Source organism: Danaus plexippus, chromosome 4 (genome assembly GCF_018135715.1).
Source record: "Danaus plexippus chromosome 4, MEX_DaPlex, whole genome shotgun sequence".
Lineage (NCBI taxonomy): Eukaryota > Metazoa > Arthropoda > Insecta > Lepidoptera > Nymphalidae > Danaus > Danaus plexippus.
In genome coordinates this window covers 7,809,593-7,832,632 of record NC_083538.1, presented here as the reverse complement: position 1 = coordinate 7,832,632, position 23,040 = coordinate 7,809,593, and the positions used below count along the sequence as shown (strand labels likewise).

General features: G+C 32.4%; 4 protein-coding genes across 6 annotated transcripts; 1 reads left to right on the top strand and 3 right to left on the bottom strand.

Moving 5' to 3' along the window:
- Nucleotides 1–106: 106 nt before the first annotated feature.
- On the top strand, nt 107–6,365 carry LOC116768571 (N-acetylgalactosaminyltransferase 7). The gene is made up of 7 exons (XM_032659313.2): nt 107–417; nt 1,478–1,637; nt 1,883–2,054; nt 2,383–3,319; nt 3,577–3,727; nt 4,136–5,049; nt 5,118–6,365. The coding sequence occupies exons 1-6, from the start codon at nt 222–224 to the stop codon at nt 4,284–4,286; spliced, it is 1,767 nt and encodes a 588-aa protein (XP_032515204.2). The 5' UTR covers nt 107–221; the 3' UTR covers nt 4,287–5,049; nt 5,118–6,365.
- Nucleotides 6,366–7,227: 862 nt separating this feature from the next.
- Nucleotides 7,228–9,304, bottom strand: LOC116768397 (tubulin-specific chaperone C). 2 transcript variants are annotated; one of them, XM_061524227.1, is made up of 2 exons: nt 9,168–9,304; nt 7,228–8,658 (listed from the first exon to the last, which is right to left on the bottom strand). In XM_061524227.1, the coding sequence occupies exon 2, from the start codon at nt 8,528–8,530 to the stop codon at nt 7,532–7,534; it is 999 nt and encodes a 332-aa protein (XP_061380211.1). In that variant the 5' UTR covers nt 8,531–8,658; nt 9,168–9,304; the 3' UTR covers nt 7,228–7,531. The 2 variants fall into 2 exon arrangements, with proteins under 2 accessions (XP_061380211.1, XP_061380201.1); XM_061524217.1 differs by having other exon boundaries at nt 9,061–9,203.
- A 1,956-nt stretch (nt 9,305–11,260) lies between these two features.
- On the bottom strand, nt 11,261–15,777 carry LOC116768396 (spondin-1-like). Its single transcript, XM_032659106.2, has 11 exons — nt 15,630–15,777; nt 15,291–15,470; nt 14,995–15,206; nt 14,555–14,746; nt 14,099–14,308; nt 13,390–13,644; nt 13,000–13,177; nt 12,762–12,813; nt 12,317–12,485; nt 11,908–12,019; nt 11,261–11,403 (listed from the first exon to the last, which is right to left on the bottom strand). Exons 1-11 carry the CDS (start codon nt 15,649–15,651, stop codon nt 11,378–11,380), a joined length of 1,608 nt encoding a protein of 535 aa, XP_032514997.1. The 5' UTR covers nt 15,652–15,777; the 3' UTR covers nt 11,261–11,377.
- Nucleotides 15,778–17,149: 1,372 nt separating this feature from the next.
- Nucleotides 17,150–21,639, bottom strand: LOC116768444 (spondin-2-like). 2 transcript variants are annotated; one of them, XM_032659172.2, is made up of 10 exons: nt 21,273–21,639; nt 20,686–20,897; nt 20,349–20,540; nt 19,824–20,030; nt 19,392–19,649; nt 19,075–19,249; nt 18,820–18,919; nt 17,857–18,028; nt 17,402–17,523; nt 17,150–17,327 (listed from the first exon to the last, which is right to left on the bottom strand). In XM_032659172.2, the coding sequence occupies exons 1-10, from the start codon at nt 21,442–21,444 to the stop codon at nt 17,321–17,323; spliced, it is 1,617 nt and encodes a 538-aa protein (XP_032515063.2). In that variant the 5' UTR covers nt 21,445–21,639; the 3' UTR covers nt 17,150–17,320. The 2 variants fall into 2 exon arrangements, with proteins under 2 accessions (XP_032515063.2, XP_032515065.2); XM_032659174.2 differs by having other exon boundaries at nt 18,844–18,919.
- Between the last annotated feature and the right edge of the window lie 1,401 nt (nt 21,640–23,040).

Below are 23,040 nucleotides of genomic sequence, written 5' to 3'. Positions count from 1 at the left end.
AAAATTTTATTTATCAGTATACCTCCAAACTTTTCTTCAAAAAACCTTTGAGAAGGAACGTAGTCAGTAAACGTAGCGATATGAATTGTTGAACTTTGAAGGATATTTCGGATTTCATAAACGTCATCGGAACTCATGCAGTGAACACGGATACACTATATTGTTGTTTTGTTTTGATTTTTATCTTAAAGAAATATAAACCTATATTAAAACCGTCAAAAATGCGGATAACAAACATAAGACGCGGTAGAATTTTCCGTACAACCGGTTTGTGTGCGATTCTTTTGCTATTTATTTATGCTATACACAGTTACTCTCGTTCAAATGGCAACGTTGTTTCTTATGAAAAGCTAATTGTTAATGAACCCCTTAGCAAATACAAATTTCACAAGGATATATACCCTACTTTACAAACTGGTAAGTGTAAAAATGAACTATTTATAATTTACACAATTAAATCTGAAGTCCTGTTATTTGGCCTAGTCCGGTCGCCGGTTTGTGTACTTTTTAATCTCATACTGTAAAGTCGTAAACAATCTCGTTCAATTCAAATCTGATAAACATGTAGTAAAAAACCTAATCCAATACGTTAATTCACATTTGTGTAATAAAAACACTATATTGATAATGTTCTTTAACTGTCTTAAGATTCTTAATATACGATTTACGGGAAATGTATCTTATAATGATAATCTACGATGATAATTGCCTTTAAAATTGATTAACTGATTTTAAAACATAATTGATTTTTATTAATTGAACATAAAAGTTAATGTGATAAAAATATATATACTTGATTATCACACAGATTAAAACTTGAAACATTTGTAATCGTTTGAAATTTGAAATAATTTTTGTGAATTGAGCTATAATCATGGATAGGTATGAGAGACAATATAAAATCCCAAGGGATATTTGTGCATCGGTTTCCAGACCATATGTATTAATGTATTCATGAATTTTAAAGCACATTGTGTTAATAGAGCTTAGGATTCATTTGGAGAACATGCCATCAAGGTCAACAAGTATTACAAGCTCACTAATGAACTCACTAATAATAGGTTTGTCATAAAATTATATCCTGTAGAAGTGGGAGCGAGAGGTATAACAGCTAAATCTCTCTACTCTAAAAGACTTAAAAGACTGTCCAGAAATAATATCAATTAATTCTTAGAACACACTTCAAAGACATTCCCAGTAGGTTTGTTTGAAATTTTGTTAGGTAGAGAGGAGCTTGGACGGTGGAGGTGAATGTTTAACGCGCGTTAGATAGGAGCCCCTTAAACCTACACCTGGGTCATAAGTCCCTGTCACTTTTAAAGCTCCTCTCCCTGCAACGCCATGGACCCGGCCCCTAACCGTGAATCCTTCGAATGCTGAAAATTTTTTGTCTCACAATAAATTTACATATTTTGAAAGTAAAAGTTTGTTGTCACATTTCTTTATAAAAATATTTCCTTCTTGTAAATCATTCTAGAGCTAGGCAACTTTGAGCCTCGTTCCAAGAATATTGTAAAAGGGCCGGGTGAAGAGGGCCTACCATACCACATGCCTCAGGACAGAGCCAATGATATAGCTGAGTCGGAAAGCGAATACGGCATGAACATAGCCGCATCTAATGATATTGCTATGAATAGGTATTGTTTTATGTATTTATATTAACTATTCTAACTGTTTATGTTATTTTTATAAAATTTTCAGTAAATAAAATACATTACATTTATATGTAACAAAGCATAAGTATCAAAGTCTATTATTAACAACATTTTTCTGAACCTAAAATAGGTTATAAGTTTAGTTGAATAGGTCTGAACCTATCCATATAGTTATCTTATCCCAGTTTTATAATTGATTATCCTCAATATATGAAACTATGTCCCAGATCAATTCCGGACACTCGTCTGGATGAATGTAAATATTGGCACTATCCTGAAGAACTGCCGAGTACATCAGTAATTATTGTGTTCCACAACGAAGGTTTCTCAGTGCTCATGAGGACCGTGCACACTGTCATAGATCGTTCACCGCCCAACATATTGAAGGAGGTTGTTATGGTGAGTCAGTTTATAAACATTTTCTTTACTGTATTTAAAAACATTGATGGCGTTTTGTATTTCTCATGTGCTTAAAAATGTTAACAAGGAAAATTGTAAATTTTAAATTTGTTTTTCGACCTCTCTATCATGAACTAGCGATTGGCTCTGGCTTTGTCTGTACATTTAACAACCTTTGAATCATGTTTTATCATCACCATGAAGTTTAATTTGTTTTGGCAATGATCCCTTCTTAGTTTTTGACTTGGTTACAATGAAAATAGCTAAAAAAAAAAATATTTTTTTAGTACTTCCAATAAGTCATGGACCAATCCTAATTTTTTCCCAGGTTGACGATTTTTCAGATAAAGACGATTTAAAAGAAAACTTAGACAACTATGTTAAACGTTGGAAAGGCAAAGTGAGAATAATAAGAAACAGTGAAAGACAGGGTCTGATACGTACCAGATCGAGAGGGGCTATGGAAGCTACGGGGGAGGTCATAGTATTTTTGGACGCTCACTGCGAGGTCAACGTCAACTGGTTACCGCCACTACTCGCTCCTATATACAGGGACTACAAGATCATGACCGTACCAGTTATAGATGGTATCGACCACAAAACCTTCGAATACAGACCGGTTTACTCGCATGGTATTAATTATAGAGGTATATTCGAATGGGGTATGCTTTACAAAGAAAACGAAGTACCTGACAGGGAAGCCAGTTTGCACAAACATAAATCTGAACCATACAAAAGTCCTACCCACGCTGGTGGTCTTTTCGCAATAAACAGGAATTATTTCCTTGAAATCGGTGCATACGATCCCGGTCTTTTAGTGTGGGGTGGAGAGAATTTCGAATTAAGCTTCAAGATTTGGCAATGCGGCGGTAGTATTGAATGGGTGCCATGCTCCAGGGTCGGTCACGTGTATAGAGCCTTCATGCCGTACTCGTTCGGAAATCTAGCTAAAAACCGGAAAGGATCTCTCATCACAATTAATTACAAACGGGTCATTGAAACTTGGTTCGATGAGGAGCATAAGGAATTTTTCTATACAAGGGAACCCATGGCCAGGTTTTTGGATATGGGCGACATCAGTGAACAAGTAGCCCTGAGGGACAAATTGAACTGCAAGAGCTTCAGTTGGTACATGGAGAATGTCGCTTATGACGTATATGATAAATTCCCCAAATTACCCAAAAATGTTCATTGGGGTATGGTGAAGAATAAAGCAATCGGCCTGTGTCTAGATACTATGGGAAAAGCAGCTCCTTCATATATTGGTAAGTTATTATTCATACTCACTACGTACTTTCGATGAGTTTGAACTGAAGCTTTCAGTAATCTTGGTAATAGGTACTAATATAGGGAGGCCTAAAATAACATGTAAATATATAGTTATCCTTCATCTTTGTGCCTTCACCAGAACTGTACATTTAAGTAGTAAAAAAATTCATATTAATAACAGTACAGGTAATTGATATATTATTATCATTAATCGCGTAAAAATACACTATAGGAATTTATATGAATATTTCAGGTATACAGTCCTGTCATGGGGCTGGGAACAATCAGCTGTACAGATTGAATGAGGCGGGACAGTTGGGTGTTGGCGAGAGATGTCTGGAAGCCGATACGGACAGCCTCAAACAGACGATCTGCCGGCTAGGGACTGTTGACGGACCTTGGAGGTGAGGATAATATGCATGGAATTCTGTCCTATAGTAATTCGAGTGAAGCGAAATGATTTGGGATGTAGCAGTGCATATAGAAGGTGTTAGTATCACATTAACAGGGAAATAGTTGTTTTATCTAGTTTTCTTAAATCCATCTTCTATGTGACTTGTGAGTTCCTAAACATGAACACTTGGTGTACTTTTCTATAAAATATTTAAATGTATCCACTCGAACAAACTTCGAACCTGCAACCTAAAGAATACCAGATTAAAATCTACCAGATCTTATTAAAATTTTTATTCGTCTATTTTAAATATAACAACAAACATTTCAAACACACACAAAACCCTCTTTCCTGTCTCAGTTGGTTAAAAATACGACAAGATACTATAAGTTTTACAGAGATGTATTTCTTTTTTCAGGTACGACAAAGAGCGCAGCCATCTGATACACAGGTTGCACAGCTATTGTCTGACCCTGCAGCCCAATTCCAGAACACTTGGTCTGGCTCCTTGCGACCCCAACAATACTTATCAACAGTGGACCATAGCGCAGAAGAACCCCAAGTGGTGATACTAACGACTATCACTTAGACAATCCGTCAAATCAGATTCGGTCGAGATTACTCCAAGCTCGTCCTGAATAAAGTTATCCGCATGACGGCGTAACTTCAATGACAATAAAATTATAATTTTTGTCTTAAAATTACTTAAAATGACTTAAAACAACTTAATGTCTAGCAATTATATGAATGTAGTGAATTTTAAGGTCCAAAACACATTCCTATACTTTCGGTAACAAATCGCATTTTAAATTTAGCAACCCTTTAAGTAAAATTAATCATTTGTTAAATGTCCAAATATTATTATTTGTCTAATTTCTAAAAATGAAATAAATTTTCTAAATTATAAATTACTTCTTGAACTCAAGAAGATTTGCTAAAAAAAAATTACACAAGTGTATTCTTTAATATGGCAATAATGTTCTAGATTATCGTATTATAACTGGCAACACTTATTCGGTTTATCTATTTCGTATTAATAAAATACGTAGTTCTAAGATAATTAATATTTTAAAAATATAAAAGACATTTTTGCAACTATCTTAGCATTTAAATTATTTGCACAAAAACTATCGAATCTCTGTACATTTATTTCGTTTCAATATTTTTAAACAACAGCTTTACAATTTTTCCCTGGAAATTATTTAAAAATACTCTTTATTTTCCTATGAGCTTTTATTATGATATAACAAAACTAAAATACAAGTCGTTTTTTATCTTAAATATATATTTTCTAGATTTTGGTTGCGTACAAAAATATATAAAAAAGATTTAGTTACAAAATATATATATATAAAAAAGATTTAGTTACAAAGATTTAGTTACAAAAATATATAAAAAAGATAAGTACCGGCTTTGTAGTGAAAATAATGCAATAATGTACATAAAACATTACTCGCCGTGAAGTTCCAATAGCACTTATTCCCTCATTATTCTTACCTAATATTTAATATAATGCTCTCTTGTGTTCATATTATATATATCTCAATTACTTATTACGTCTTGAATTTACTTTATTTAATGTTAGTTTTCAATGATTACTTCTGAAGTTTTAATTCACTTCATTTGAGACTAACTGGACATCTTTTTTAGTTTTTGCCAATTGTGCTAGAATTTTCATGATTTTATTTTCATTTTCTCTAAAAAAAAAAAAAAAAAAACTAAGGAAGGCTATGTCCCATAGCCGTGATATTTTTCTTGACCTAGATATCAGGTGAGAAAAACGTTGCATTAACAAACCTGATAACAATTAGGTTATTTTTTTATATTTAAATTAGTTTTTATAATTACTCCATATAATTTAATACATTGATAAAGCTATAACACGTACATACATAATATGTATGTATCTATGCATATTATGCTAATAAAAATGTCATACAATTTTTTTAAAGGCGTTTCCAATAATTTTATTAACTAACTACTCGAGATATTGTAAATTAAACAACATAGTGCGAGCCTTCTCAAGACATAAATGAAAATATATACGTTATTATTATTTTTTAAATTAGAAGTACACAATACTCGCATTTAATAAAAATTGCATTTCCCATACACATAAATTTTCTTATGTGTATGTCTAAATTGTCTAAAAATATTAATGTTTTATTTACTTACTTATGATGTATCGAACAGCAATAGACTTATTATTGGTTTTGTCAAAGACTTGTATCGTGTTAAAGTTTTTAGGACACGAATCTTTGTATAAAAAGATTTTTTTTTAAGTTGACCATGCAATAAATGCTTATGATTTATGAATATATATTATCTGTTAAGATTGTATAATCTGTGACATCTAAGCTAAAAGTTTATTACTTAATATATTTTTATAAGCTAAGAGAAAAATATATATATACCTACTTTAAGTTCTTATCGTTTTTGGTTATAAATTACAATAATTAGCAGTCTAGTAATTTTATTGAATTTATCTTGAGCGTGATCAGGAATTGTAAGAACGTGTTAAAAATTATCAACAACCTGTTATATACAAGGTATTTGTAATTACATACAAAATTAAATTTTTGTATTTATTGTACTTATTCTATAAAGTTTCGCCTGTAAAATAAATTTATATTCATATTTATTGTTAATATTTTTTTATTTGTTCTAAATACCAGACCTACGCCATTATGTTTACGTTATTACTGATGCTAAGTTTAATAAATACTCATATACGTATTTATTAAACTTAGCATCTGTTTTCCCAAGTGTCTTGCTGCTAGTATATGTCCTAAGCTTCTAGAATATACATGATTTCATATCAACAGTACGAGTCATCTTGAAAAAAAAACAACAGAACTTCTGAATTAAAGTATGTATTGTATACCGTTTATATATGAACTAAATTTTGACAAGAAATTTAAAATAAGAAAATTACCGCTAAACAGATCTCTTCTCTTTAGGAAAATAGATAAGACAAACAAAGATATGAACTCGATTGTTAGCTAGGAAGAACATGGAAGATTTTTTTCTAATACTTAAATCTTATATCTCGAACGAAATGTCGATCTGTCTTTTATCATCCGATAAAATAACGTAAATCAAAGAATAGGATTAACGTTAAAACAGTTTTTTTTTAAATATAAACTTGAGGTAATTAAAAAACTAGATTTCTTGAATGTATACATGTTACTGTTTATTCGAAAATAGTAAAAAAATGTCCCCTTACAACCCAAACATAAGATCTAAGACGTCGGTAATAACTTATAGGACGAATATTCAATATTTCTAACAATAATAACTTGCGGAAATGAAACGGAATTTTATAAAATATAACCCGTCAACTAAACTCGACTTTCAACACGTCAGATTTAAAAAAATCTTGTCAATTGTTAGATATCCATAATTTTCACTACATTTTAGAGATTTAACCGTTCAGGAATAAGATTTGTCAGCGCACAAATATGTTTTTGTATGCTGGCAATAATTTTATTTGAAAATAAAATAAAACTGTTTGTTATGTGTTTATTCATAAATAGTATTATTAAATCTAATAAAAGCATCTATTTTTCAGTCAACTACACTGATAATTTGCATATTATTTTAATCTGTTAATGTTTTAAAACAAAAATATTTAACAAAATGAGATAAATATTCAAAAATGATTATATGCAGATTCCAGTAAAGAAAGTTTCAAAAAATTATAGCATTTTTTCAATGTTAGTACAAATGTCTGCTTTATTATTTATTATTCCAGTCTAAGTGAGGCACTTAATCCAAATTCTATAGAATGTTGAAACGGGACTACCTAAAAATATTATAACGGTGTTTTCGACCACCACTCATCCCAATTGGTTACACGTTGAGTAACATCCAGAATTGACCAATTAGGAGAAGGAATATCGGGAGCCAGCCAATTAAAATCATCCAAGCAATCCCAATTATTGGAATTTCTATCTAACATGGACATATTAAAATGCTTATCTAAATCATCATATGTCAAGTTATAAGGAGCAGTGCGTATGTCCAAACAGTCTTCGACGATCCCTTTACTGGTTACATGTAAGTATATGTCACACTTCAAAGAGCTGTGCATTCTAAGCTGTTGGCAGGCGGTCACTATTTTACAATTGGTGCATTTCTCTACAAAAACTGATGACGTCACAGGGCCAGAGAGCACAATACAGTTGTCCAAGTTTGTTATATGTAAAGTTCCCATCACTCCTTTCAAACTCACGGTGCAGTTTTTCAAGTTACGTAAAGCTACATCCCTTTGAAACAAATCAACATTCTCTAATGACAAAACTTTGTCCTCTTTAGAATCAAAACCGAACAACTTCTCGTCCCATTTGTTACTGTCAATTTTGCCGCTGCTATCACTTTCATCTATTGAATGTTGCTTCTGACTGTGAGATTTTGGCAGCTTCTTTCTTGTGAATCCAAATTTCTTCCGCGGGACAAATGTATCTTCGAGTTCATAGCATTTTGTTTGCAAGTTCTGTACGATACCTAAATACTTTCTCATGTTAAACTCCTTGAGGAAGAATGATGAAGTGACAACAAACTTTTGTAATTCATTGATTTCACGCTTGACAATGTCAAAGTGCTGGGCTAAAATGTCCATTTCCAAGCTCGGTACTTGTGTTAACAGTTGCTCTACATTTTCAGATCTTATTTTGAATGCCCCCGAAAAGTAATCTTCAGTCTCAGATGTCGCTTCAACTTCCTCCCTAGCTTTGTGAGCCTTCTGTAACTTTTCTAACCGCTGTGCATCTCGCCTGCTAAGCCTTTCTAAAACAGCATTTTTGTCACTCATTTTCCTTTCTTCAAAAGTTCATCCACTTTCTTACTGATATCTGACTCCTGGTTTATAGCTGCTTTTAGAACTGATATAGTATCCTTGGCTGCCTTCCGTGAATCGGTGTGTTTAGAGGAATTATCAATCTGAAAGGAATGTTTTGAGTTTCATCAACATTACAAATACTTATGCAATGTTAGTGTAAGAATGATTCAAAAAAATTATATTATAATACAAATTGCTTCAGGAGTTTTTAATAATATCTATATAACTGATAGCTCTGATGATATTACTTCAGACATATAAAGAACATAAATCATTTGTGTGGAACACTGATATTTATTATAAGTCAGAAAAACTTTTGTTATCAAACCAATGGCCATGAAAAGCTCAGGGAATTAATATAAAATCAGATTTTAACATACCAAAATGACATTCTGTGACCTAAACTCTTATTATTTAGACTACAGTTACCATTCACATTAATGTTACAATGGATGATATGGAATGTTAAAACCAGTGACCACACAACACAAACATCAATTAACCTTTTGGAGGAGTTCATCATCAGGTTTAACAAATGTGAAGAGGCCGTAGCCCAGGGTGCCAAATGAGACAACCCAGAACAGAGACCTAGCGGCTATGCTCATCTCACCGATGTTTATATCTTGCCTTCGTTGCTCCACACTTTGTAGTCCAATTCACGGGTCTTAAGACCGCCGACTTTCTCACCGAGTACGTAATAGCCTTCTAGCACCCAGTTGTAGTTTTTATGCATGTACAAACGAAATTCTGAAATCATATTGATGACATTTTTATGCAAGTATCTTAAATAACTTAATATTGTATAAAATATGTAAAGAATAAAAAAGTAAATGATTTAGACATTTATTCAGATAATCTTATGATAATGTTACTGAAGCTCTATTATACTTTCATACAACTTAAAAGTTATGTTATATAACTTCTTTATTGCGTAAAAAAGCAAATAAATATAAATTGGTGAACAGACGTACCTCTTTCGGTGTTCAATTTGTACCACAACCCGTAAGACACAGCAATACCTACAGCTTCCACGACAAATACAGATGCCGCAGTTATTCCAAGTAAACGCTTGAAATTAGATTTAGGCTTTTTTTCCAGCATAATAACATGAGACAAATAAATATGCTTAGATACTGTTTTTATGATTTTTTGTTCCGCTGCGGGATCAGAAATATCAATTCACAAGATGTCGCATTGTGATACCATGACGTAAGAGTTAATAAAATAACAGATTATATTTTATAATTTACGGTTTAAAAATCGTATAAGATTGAAATACAAATCGATTTTAATAAGGACATATTTTTTTCTATTAAACTGACAACTTCACGTAACTTTAAAAAAAAATTTGTTTTATATTTTTTTTTAATATTTTATAAAGAACATCAAATGTGGTTAATACACTGGATAATGAGATTGTAGTATTTTCAAGTATTTTTGAGTTGATTGAAGTTTATAAGGGGCTTTAATATTAGTTTCCTTTGGCTATATTATTTCCAATTATAAATCATCTGCAATATCCCTTATGTCGCGGTTTTTTTATAGGGGTTGGTTGTATCAAAGTAGGGTCTCTTATTTTCTCCCATTCATTTAATGGGAATCCTAGCTATGGTTCACTAAAATCTATATCCTGGTTGATCTATAAACACATGTTACGGTGATGATTTTTTTTTTACTGAAACCCATTAAATCTTAAAACAAAAAAACTGTTATAAATCCTACTCAAACCACTATATCTATCCGGACATTATACGCCCACTACTCCTTACCTCATGGTTACAAGACAGATGGAAGATCAGAGATATATAAGTAATATATAGTTGCTACATAATACATGTTAAGGTAACATAGTTATTTATTTTAAAGAAATTTAAAGTAAGAAATCCCTCATTGTAAGAATGTATCTAAATGTTGGAACTAAATTACTTTCTCTAGTATATCTCTATTAATTCTGCTCTAATATATCTTTACATGTTGCGAAAAAGATATATGTTTGTTGTTGTCTTTGTTTGGTCCATGTTTTGGATTTTTATCTACCTCGACAGTTTTTGTTAATGAATTTAGGATGAGAAATGTGAATATATTGGTATTAATAAATGATTGTGCTTATTTAAGATGGTCATAAGACGTTGTCAATATCTAGAACTGTAAAGCTATCCCTCTTGTCTTCATATAAAGAGTTATTGGAAAAATATACGGTGAACATAAGAACTTATGAAGACTGAATAAAAGTCGTAATTTAAGTATGCTTATTCCACATTGACATTCTCATGCTACGTAAAGATCGTTAACTTTTTTCTTATACCTATAGATCTTCGTAGATTAGAGTATTAACGCAGGATGTTGAATGAGAATTGGTAAACGCTTCCTACGTACCATGCAGTAGGTACGAACTTTTTTTACGTAAAAGATTTAAAAAAAAATCGTATATAACAAAGCAGACTTGTACTAAACATACTGAACAGTTAAACAACGGATTTACATCAAATACAAACAGTTTTTAGGAATTTATTCATAACTCGGTTGATAATATAATGTGCGACAATTTATTGAGTACTATATTGATTTAATTACATATTTGTTTGAAAATCGTTGAACAGTTTTAAAAATAAACTAAAGTTTCTGTTAAAGTCAATCTCTTGGGCACCTTTTATCAATATAATAGCAACCAAATAATATTTCAGTCATAAAAAAACTCTACCGTTGTTCAATAAATGTCTTTATTAATAAGGTGCAAAGAAATAGTATTCTACAATAATGTTTAAGAATTACAAAACATATAATATGTTAGAAAGTTTTGTCGCTCTTCCTTGTAGTTATTTACCAGAACCTCCCTTGAGCTGAAACTAAATAAAAAATAGAAACAAATAATTCCTTTTTCAAATTAAAGTGACACAGAACATTTTTATTGTATTAATTTTATAATCTGATACTGGTTTTATTTTTATAAATGTCAATATGACACAATTTCTTGGATTTTTTGAGTGATAAATCTTTCAGTATGTACATACTTGAAATAAAACTATTTTTTTTGGATATACTCCACAATGCGTTTAATTTCTAACATTCTTATCTCATCTGTCCGTGATCACGGTTGCTGCAAAGTAAGCGAAACGTCGGAGTGTGTTGTTAAAAATGAGAGGAAACTTCTCAGCATTCCATGGATTATTATTGGTGCCGGGTCCATTGCGTTGCATCCAGAGGAGCTTTAGCAGTGCTTGGGACTTGCGACCCAGGTGTAAGGGTTAATGGTCCCGTATCAAACTATATAAACGCGTAGTAAATCCGAAAAATATTAGTTTTATTTCAATGTATACTCGCGAAAGTCTTAGATGTCATTGTCTACATACTTTCTTCCTCCTCTTCCTGTTCTTTACAAGGTTCTTCGCAGTCTCGTGTTTGGCTGTCAGGATAATTTTCTATACAATACTCTGAAACTTCTTTGTCTTCATTGTATGGTCCCTTTCAAAGAATAATAGTAAAAATTTTAAGATCTGACAAATATTTATGAATTTATGCTCGTAGTGAGATATATTCAGATTATAATATTACAATGAATACAATATTATTATTTACGTTATCTTAAATATATTTTTTGTCGAATTTCTTAAGTAATTTTGCATAGTAGGTCGTATTTTCTTTTTTACATTATTCCCAGTGTCACTTTATAGAGAACGCATTTTAGCATCAAGTCGCCTTTTGTTCGACATCCATTTCTACGAAGACGAAAGATAAATATATAAATAACCTTATACTAACATTCTCAACGTATTTTCCCACGGCCACACCGTCAACCAAGTGATATCTGAATCGCATTTGATACCCTTGCAATTTGCCGTTGGTGCATTCCCCCTCGCACGGTAACCAGTCTTCCCAAGGTGTCACAGGACATTCTGGCGCTGATTCCGGATCGGGAGAGTGTTCCTCGCTAAGTGACACAATTATTTTAGATCCATTAAAGTTAAGACATTTCGACTAAACAAGTGTTTCCCTTTTAATGTATTAAATTTAACATATACACCATGCACATTTTTAGATAGGTACCAACCACCTATCAAAAAATTGTATCTAATAATCTTTTGAATATTTTAAACTGAATTTAAGTTTTATGTAATAATGCCAGTTTCGTCATTGTTATGGGAGACTTAGATACATTTATTATTACAGTTATGAGACACCTAACTTAAAATTTTACCCAACTTACGGCATGGGTGACGTTACTTGTATTTCATTTGATTCTTCGTCGTTGTCGTTATCTATAACAAAATTTGTTTTTACTATAATCGCACGGCTTCTATTTTTAAAATAGCAGAATCCATAATAGTAAATATGTTTTTAATCAAACTGAGAACTAAAATTTGAACGTTCAATAACTAATCAGTGAGTATGCTACATTAAAGTAATGTATAGAATGCCGAGTTTAGATAAAAAATTGATTTTACTTTTCTTTTCTCCTTCCGTCTCATCAACTGTTGCTTCAGTGACACATGCGGGGTTTGGGTATGTACGAATAAGTTCAAATCGTATCTTCGCAAATGGCTTGAGTTGTTCCTTTGTTACCGATTTATTTATAACGGCTGATTTAATAGGTTGAGGTGGCATTGTGTCGTCGTTTGCTGACTAGAAAAAAAAAAATTAATTTCTGACATAAATTGTGGCAACATTTAAAAATTTTGACATAAATATGATATATCTCTTCGACATGGTGATGTCACAAATCCCTCTTTACCTAGCATAGTATAATAATATTGATACGTGACATTAGCGGAATATATAAGGAAACGCCAGTAATTAAAGAGAGAGAGACATGATGATGATTATATATTATTTACCCCAAAAGTTAATCCACTGTCCGTGCCGGCATCTAAAGGATAAAGATTTAATACCAAATGTGGTGCCCAGGTCCCAGTGAGCATATCACACATCTCCATATTAGAGACACCAAGAAACCAGTCCGGTGAAGGTAGAATGGCTGTAACCAGTGACACCAAATGGTGTTCTCTGGTTACACGAAATATAGAAGTCGTCGCCATGTTGGGTCTTGGGTGACCCGATGCTTTTATTATTGTACGAACTGTTGAGCCCAGCTGAAAATAGCGTCTTATGAGATTTATGATTGTTACATTATAAGAAATTTTAAATTATTTTAAAAATTTAAAAAACATGTCAAAGTTTTCGAAATAAAATCCTTATTTAATTAAAATAGATCAGTAATGATGTTTATATTAAATACAATAATGTTTCAATGAAATACATGCCTACAGAAGAAAAAAAAACATTTTTAAACTGTATATTTGTATCAATTTGTTATATGCATATATTTATATTATTTTACCACATTAGAAGTATACTTTACAGCTATATATATTGTGATTTATTCGGTTCTTTAGGATAAAGACTTTTTAAAATTTACATACATGAAATAGATGTTTTTATATATATAAGATCATCTATTTCCTTTCATAAGTACAGTCATAGATATTACTTCATTTGTTCCTCTTAATTACAGCCAAGGCTGTAGCCACTTAGTGTCAGCTTTACCTGCATTCGTATTTCAATTTCAAGTTTAGTTGTGTTTCCTTGTTCTGCGAGCATTTTTAAACCCTGACTAGCTTCAGAATTAAATTTATAAACGTAAAAGTTTTTGCTGTGAGAAGCTCCAACAACGTCGCTAAAGCATGGCAGGACCGTCGAGTTGTCAGGATACATCAACGGGTGGGTGTTGTAAGACCATATTCTTTCGAATGTCAGCTTGAACAAAGATTTCTTTTAATTTACTACGAAAAAGTCAAACAAGAACTTCTTTGCTGCACTAAACAATCGCCGTTAATTTCATACAGGAAAGAATTAAGAGTCATTGAAATGTCGAATAACTTTTCCTAGACATTTAAAGAAATTCATGAAATATAAGCTATTAGTGTTGAGATTGCTAATATTACATTATAATCTTAGTAATCAAAATAGAGAAAAGTCAGTGTCATGGCCACGTTAAAATACCAAATATTGAGCATCCTCGCACACTTGACAGTTGTCATTCTCCATGGGCTGCATGTCTTCAACGTTTCGTCTATCTTCACAGACCCTTTTAGATAACGGACCTTCGAAGTTATACCAGACATCTGGCTTTACTGCCAGAACAGCGAATATTGTTACACATTTGTGGTCTTTGGGTGGAGCTTGCCAAAACGCCTGGAATCAAGGATATATAATCTGAAATTTTAACATCATCATCGCATATTTTTGGTATACTTCAATCAAGATAAAATACTTTGAAACGCGACTTAACACAATAGTACCAACCATTTGGTGTGAAATAGATTTGTCATAATTTAAACCTTTGATTATAATTGTATGACGTACTTCCGAATAAATAACGAATTTAAAGGATAACCTCTAAATACGCTACAGGACTACATAGGTCTATTATATAGATTTACCTCAACGGAAGTTTTCGGTGTGATGTCATATTGTATAACTGAATTTTTGCATTGATCGCTGGACTTGGCTTCAGAATCTGGTGAGGGATATATCAGACCGGGGCTTAGTTTTAACGGTTTCCTTGCATTTTTTTCATTGGGCTTGGTGTCTCCGCTCGCCGATATTGTAAACGCGATGAAGCTGGACACTCCGTCAGTTGCAGACAGACGAACTAAAGGAATACATACAGCGGTTACTATTCAACTTAATTCTGTCAAAGATAATATTGATTTATTATTTTTATTTGTCGTAATACCTGTATACAATTTGTTCGGTATATAAGAATTATCCATAATATTCAATATTTCGATATTAAATCTATTATCTGGTGGAAGTGGATCGGTTTTGGCCCCTAGCGGTCGAAGGTCGCATAATGTCTCATCACCCAAACTCTTTTGAATGTACAAACATACAAGAATAAATTTTAATACGTCACCTGTAAAAATAAATCTTTTTGGCATATAATGCATATATTAAAAAAAAAAAAAACAAAAATATAAGTAAAGCAATGCTATTCAATAAAGTAGAACTATACCTATGCAATAATTTCAGCTTTCCTGAGCTATGAATTATTAATTCAAATATCAGAACCTACCTCCATAATAGAGTGTAGACATTTTAGTATAACAATAATACCTAATCTTTTAAGATGAGATTAAGTGGTCTATGTCGGTCAATTGGCACTAGTCGACTGAATTTAAAGTAATTAGTCTTAAAGTCATGTGTCGAATTACGTTTAGACTACGTGTAGGTTCGTTAATTCCATAAGTTTTATTTAGAACTAGTTGATGCCACCGACTTCGTCAGTGTTGTTTTGCTAAATTAACAAAGTATTCTTATGTGCAACAGAAAATACCAGTGAGCATATAGTGTCCATCAAAATCATAGCTACTTAAAATCGTAATAAAGAAAAGAAGATGCAGTAATATCACTTGTTAAGTTAGAGCTAAGTGTATGAGAAAGATCTTAAAAAAATCAATTAACATCCTTTCAATAGTTTTGCTGTGATGCCCGCTCAATCAGCGATCTCTATCATATTATTTATAACATTATGCTCCCCCTACTTCATTTTGTTATTATTATATATAATTTTATAAATGCTTTAAAGATTCATTGTAATTTTGATCATCAAATGTATTGCAGAGTATGTAATATATTACCCGATACAGTCGTTTGTCGTAGCTCTACATCCTGTTAAATATCGTGATGATAATAAGACTCTTGCTGCGAATTAAATATTTCTATTAACTGAAAAATATAACTTTTCTCTTTGCTCTTTTTGAGGTGTTAGCTGATTAAAAGTATTAGTGTGTCATTGGCTGATTAGAAGTATTATTAGGCAGTTAGAATAAACTGATATATTTAGTTTGTCAATTTTATAAGTTGGTCATCAGTCACAGAAGAAAGGGGTAGCTGGTATCGGTACACAAACAGGATGAAAACAATGTTCGTTCAGGAATTGACTGAAAATTATTGAGGTATGTTTAATAAATTTAATTATATGTTAGTATTCATGTTACTAACTGTCTAATTAATGTGAAAAATATTATCTAATCTTGGAATTATATGACTTAATAATTAGTGTCACAATATTTTAATTAATCCGAACTGTTAAATGACTCCCAATTATAACAGTACCTCAAGTGGATTAGGGCCATAATTTTCTCTCTGTGTAAATATATCTTTATTGTAAAGAAACATTGTTAGAAATATATTGTAAGTGCCGATAAATTTGATTTAAAGCAGAAATTTATCAAATCACAATGAACCACAATCTTAAAAATTTCCCGCTCGCTTTGTGATATTTTATATAATTTCAAAAAAGTTCTACCTCCATACGATTGTGATAATTAAATATCACTACCATACAATGATAGCATATACCTAAAAAAAACTAAGATATCAATACGTGTAAGTTTTAACGGCCACTTAATTTATCGTAATTACAATCATGTCTAAGCGCTGTAGACTGTAGTCGTTATTAGACTAGAAATAAAATTAAGGATATTTTAAAGAAACGACTAACTAATACTTTTATTTCATCAATCCATATACTATCTTCAACTATCCATTAGCCAGACCGCATGACAGGATTGAATAATTAAATATAAAATAATATTGTTGGATGAGTTTTATTTAAAAAATGGTTTACACATATATCATATATAATATAGCCTTTAATATTAATGAGTAGGGAATTCATTCGTTATGGTAGATTACATATATTATCATTCTCGAGTCTCGACTTCACGTAACTATGTCCAGAGTCTCATACTTGCAAATGTTTTACTTCCTGGAAAATAAAATCAATTAAGTCTATTCAATAAATCATAGCCATCTTGGAGTTATTTTTTTTTCTTTATTTACCTTTTAAAATCATCAATTCCGTCGTTGCTATCAGAACACTCCTCTTCACACTCATTTCTTTCGAAATCATCGTAATGTTCCTTACAATACTGTGGCACTTCCTTCAACGTCGTTGGATCTATCTATTAAGTTAGTTTAATTTATACATATGGTAATACAAGTTTTATTATCTATGGTGAACATGCGTACTGAACTTAAAACTCTAAATGTCACTTAAGTAACCATTTAAGAAAAAATAATTACACGTTTTGAAACGCAATCGAATAGAAGAGAATTAAGGATATAAAACACTGGCCCAGATATTTAAAATGGTTATGTCTATAAAAATATTTAGAAAAAAGTTATCGAAAGTAATATTTTCATGTATCACTTAAAAAAAGATTTGTGTTAGCTATTTGAACATTAAATTAAATACAACAGGAAAATTTAAAATCTTAATAAGGTCGCCAACGTACGTTAGGGTCATATTTCTCTACAGCCACGCCGTCTACGAGGTGATACCTCTCCCTCCAGCGGTAACCGGTCAGACGACCACCGTCACAGGAGCCATCACAAGGACTCCACTCCTGCCACTGAGAGATCGGACAGTCCTGGTCGGCCTCCGGATCTGTTACTAATGGGACTTCGCTGAAATTACCAAAAATGCTGTAATCATACAGCATCAGCGTTTGGTGTTTATGTACATATACATATGAGTAACAGCCCTGATAGAAAAAAACGAAGATTTCATAACAGGCGGCCCTGGAATCTGATATTTGAAATTACCCAATAATTTTAAGGTTAAAAGTGAAGTTTCTTATTATCAAAATAAAACGTATTAAATGATATCGTTGTTTTATCTTTTCATTAGTTAGTTCAAAAATCATAGCAGCTTTTCGACATGAACCTAAAACTAATCTATAGATATCTTTATTCGATTCAGGTTTTTTTAAGAAATGAACTTATAGGCAACGTTGTAAATATTTAAATTAAACTCATATATTTCGGATTTACTACGCGGATTTTTATTATTTTAAATCTACATGATCCCGACGTGTAGGTTACTTTTCAGCAACCGTGATCACGGGCAGACGAGATCTCATCACGTTGTAAATAACTAAACTTTGAAAACAGACAAATGAGAAAATGAGTTACATCATTGTATCGTCTCAGACTTTCGCGAGTATTCATTCAAATAAAACTAATAGTTTCGAATTAACAGCTTTTTTTTTATTATTTTTAAACTACATGCTCCCGACGGTTCGGTTACTTTACAGCAATCGTGATTACAGGAAGATTACATGACTTTTTTATAAAAAAAAAAAACACTTCATTCATCCGAAATTATTAGTGTTATTTAAGTATCTTTGTATTATCTATCGACATTGAAATAAGTGCGATGATATGTGATGGTAGTGACTTGTATTGAGGAATCTCACCGTGTAGTATCATTGGATCGGTACCTGGATGGCTCGTATGGCTCTAGAGGATTTTCCTCAGTTGTCGTTGGCTCTTCTGTTGTCGTAGTTTCTTCGGGTTCTACGATTTATATCACTCTGTCATTGCCAGGTTATTTAAACACAACGGCTTTTAAACTAACCAAGCGATTGAGCAACATTCGATTTTGGATTGCCATTATGAATAATATAGAAAGTATGGATAATAATTATTATTGATGTAATTAACTGACTCACTTGTGTCATCATCATCTTTGCATCGTCTGTGATATGTTCGTATTAGCCTAATGTGAAGTTTTCCAAATGGATTCAGGTCCTTGATATCCATTTCGTAAAATGGCGATTTTTTATCGTAGGTGCTCATTTGTACTCGTGATATCGTGTCTTGTGGAAATGTTTCTAAGTTGGGTGACTGGGAAAAAAATAAATAAAAAAAACCTAAATGTAATAATCTAAAAGGCTTTAAATGTGTGAATATCACCTGATGACAAATATATTTTGTGATAATATCGTCGGGCTAATGACCTAAAATAGTGTTAATTTTGATTTTTTACCTCGTAGGACACACCGCTATCAGTGCCAGCGTCCCAAGGATATAAATTAAGTGTCCGCTCCGTCATCCATGTATTATTTTGTTGACACAACTCGAATCTGGTGACACCTAGGAACCAATCAGGGGAAGGTTGGAAACCAACAGCGACCGTGAAGAGGTGGTTCACCCTATCTGTTCTGAAGAAAGCATATGTGGGATTGCCCATTTTACGGTACCCGTGACCCTTGCCTTTAATCAAAGTTCGCACTCCATCGCCAATCTGGATACATGAAATTGATTGAATTTTTTACCAAATTTTAGGCTCTATGAATAAATTTCAACAATCATTAAAACACATGCAGTGTTTCATTTTCTATCATAGCAAAAAAATATATACGGACACGTTTTTTTTAGTTCCGATTCATGTTTTTTATGTAAATCATATTTAACTCACCTTTTCTCTAATCTCTGCCTCCATTTTACTTCCATCCGCGTGTTCCGCGAGTTCCCTAAACCCACTAGAGGCAAAGGACCCTGGCGCCCAGAGGATGTATTCAGAGGAGTGACTTGCACCAATCAGATCGCTGTAGAATGGCAGCCAATCGTTCTCAGGGTAGAGAAGAGGATGGGTATTACGAGACCAAATACCCGTGAAACATACCTTTAATTGACATAAACAATATTTAAATGAGCTAAGCGTTGCGTTAACATAACAAAAATTATTGATTAACTTTGTTATTATTTACGGTCCTATAATAAAGATGGAATGGGATTTTTTTGCGAAAGTCGTATAAATCAGGCCCGTGTTTTTAATCCTATCAATGTCATAGTAATGAAAACTAAAGAAAAATAAATTTCCCTAATTGGCATAACATCGTTCTGACGAGGAAATCTTTAAAAGAGATTTTTTTAAGATGGGATATTATCTTCCTTAATCGCTCATCCCTACTAAGTCATCTTATCAAAACAACAGACCAACCTCATACTTAGCCTCATCGCAGATGTTACAATTGTAATTTAACTGTGGAGTAACGTCATCCGACTGGCGCATGTCCTCACAAAGTCTCTGAGACAAGGGTGCTCCACTGTCGAACCAGATATCCTGAGTTTCTGATACCATGGCGTGTAACGTTACACATCCACTGTTCGGGGGCGGTGCCTGCCAATACACCTAAAAAAGAAAACAACCACAAATAAAAGAAACAGAACTAGTTATTAAAATCGTTTTTCTTTTGCAGAACTTGCATTATTTTGATGCAGTCTATCTTTTAAAATAGGTCAAAACATTGCAAATATTTTTTTGTAACGTCACTTACTTTCACAAAGGATTTTGTAGAAGCCATGGCATGTTCCACAGAATATGGACATCGTTCGCTATATTTTGCAGTCATAGAGTTCTGAGGTCTTAATTCACCAGGGGACAAAGATATGTACCGTCTGGGATTCCTTGGATCAGGCTTAATATCGCCTTCAGCTGACACCATAAAACCAGAGAACCTAGATTCACCATCTGTCTCCGTTATTTTTACTGAAATTTAATTTCCGACTTACTAATCATTTTGGTAAAAAGAGAACCAGAGAAGAAACCTCTCAGCATTCCATGGATTCACCATGCAGGTGCCTGGTCCGTCGCGTTGCAAGGAGAGGAGCTTTAACAGTGCCTAGGACTTGTGACCCAGGTGTAAATTTAAGGAGCCCCTATCTAATGCGCTTCTAACGCTCATCTCCACTGTCCAAGCGCTTCTCTCTACCTAACCAAATTTGAAACGAACCTACTAGGGCTGCCTTCAATGCACGTTCCGAGAATGAACTGATGTTAGTTCTTGACAGGACCAAGTCTTAGAGTAGGTTGTACATCTACCTCTTAAAAATTGAGAAGGCTATTCTGGTTAAGGACGCTTACCTACGTAAAGTTGATCTGGGATATAGTTGTCTTCAGCTTCTTCGACCACCAATTGGAACCGGCCATCTGAAGCAGAAGCCGGGGAGGTGGTACCGTAAGGTCTACGATCACATCGAAAACTTAAAACTAAACTGAAACAGGCAACCGTAAACACAAATAATTTCTTAAGCATGATCCAAAGCTAAAATAATATATCGGTATAAAATTTCTCTTATTATTATTAAAATTGAAAGAAACTTCTGAACAACCTATAATGACTTTAAATCATTTTGAATAACTAAAACTCTTTTTATTAACAGTTAGATATTTAATAGAACGTTTGAAATATTCAAATTGCCGTTTCAGTTGCCAACCGCTACTAACATGGCATAAATGAAGCAATTAAATGATAGAAATGCATTTATATAATATCAAATAACGTCCCAGCATCGTGTTGCCTTACATATTAATTATGAAATGAAATTCATATCCAAGTTGAAGGCTGAAATAAAATTGGTTATATATATTTTAAAGGTCCTGACATCGAGAGCAGCTTATTTAATTTATAAAAAGTTAATATTATTCCGTTTTATTATAAACAATTGAAAATAACATGAATTTTTATATATTTAAATAATTAAAATTGGTTATTTAAAAATAACAAAAATTAAAATAGTCTCGATTTCGTTCGATCGCTGTTCTACCCTTCTGCGAAACCTCCTTGAAGTGACATCGCAAATAATGTAGTAAGATTTAGAAATGTGTGAGGTTTTGAAAAATCTGACAATCTGTAACAAGAAGGGCGGGATATTTTTAAATATTTTAATCATGTCAAGTGATTAATGAGATGGACCCCCAATGACTGACGTGCTTAATGCTAATTGTTAAAAGCCTAAGAATGTGTGTGCGTATACCACAACCTTGTTTTCTGGTATTATGTATAATATATATCTTTTGGAATATTATTAGGAATCATATTCTAAACTAGATCTTAGCTTCAGTATAAGTTCATCAGTTTATTAATATCACCATCTCACAGTGATTATAATTAAACATTTATTAAAAGCTCAAACAACACACAGCTGCTACCGTTTGTCTAGATATTGAGGCTATAGTCAGGTCAGAAATATATTGTTTTGAAAGGTTATGATTATGATAATAAAATTATTCACTTCAAAATCTTATTAATTTCAAATCTATCTAGAAACCATTACGAATTATTATGCTTTTATAACCGTTAAAAACTGCTTTTGAGGTAATATATTTTCAGCTTTTTTTTTTACATCTTGTTAGGGCTTCTCGACGATTTGCGTGGTCAGTGTCTCGTAGGAAAATATTTATTTTAATGCACTATGCTAAGAGGGATATATTTTAAATATTATTTTTTATTCATATTTCAACCTGGTCTATATAATTAACATTCTACTTCATAGTTAGTTCCTAACATAATGAGATCTAAGATTTTCGCGAGTATTCATTTAAATAAAACTAGTATTATTCGGATTTACTACGCGGATTTTATTATTTAAAAACGACATAATCCCGACGTTTCGGTTACTTTGCAGCAACCGTGATCACGGGCAGACGAGGTGTGAATTCACGTCACGTCGAAACGTCGGGATTATGTAGTTTTTAAATAATAAAATCCGCGTAGTAAATCCGAATAATACTAGTTTTATTTAGTTCCTAACAATTCCTGATTTACTAGTGTCATAATGAAAGGAACTTAACATTTTGTACATTGTAATTCTCAACCAGTTCGCTTTAAAAAAAGTGAGTACGAAACGAA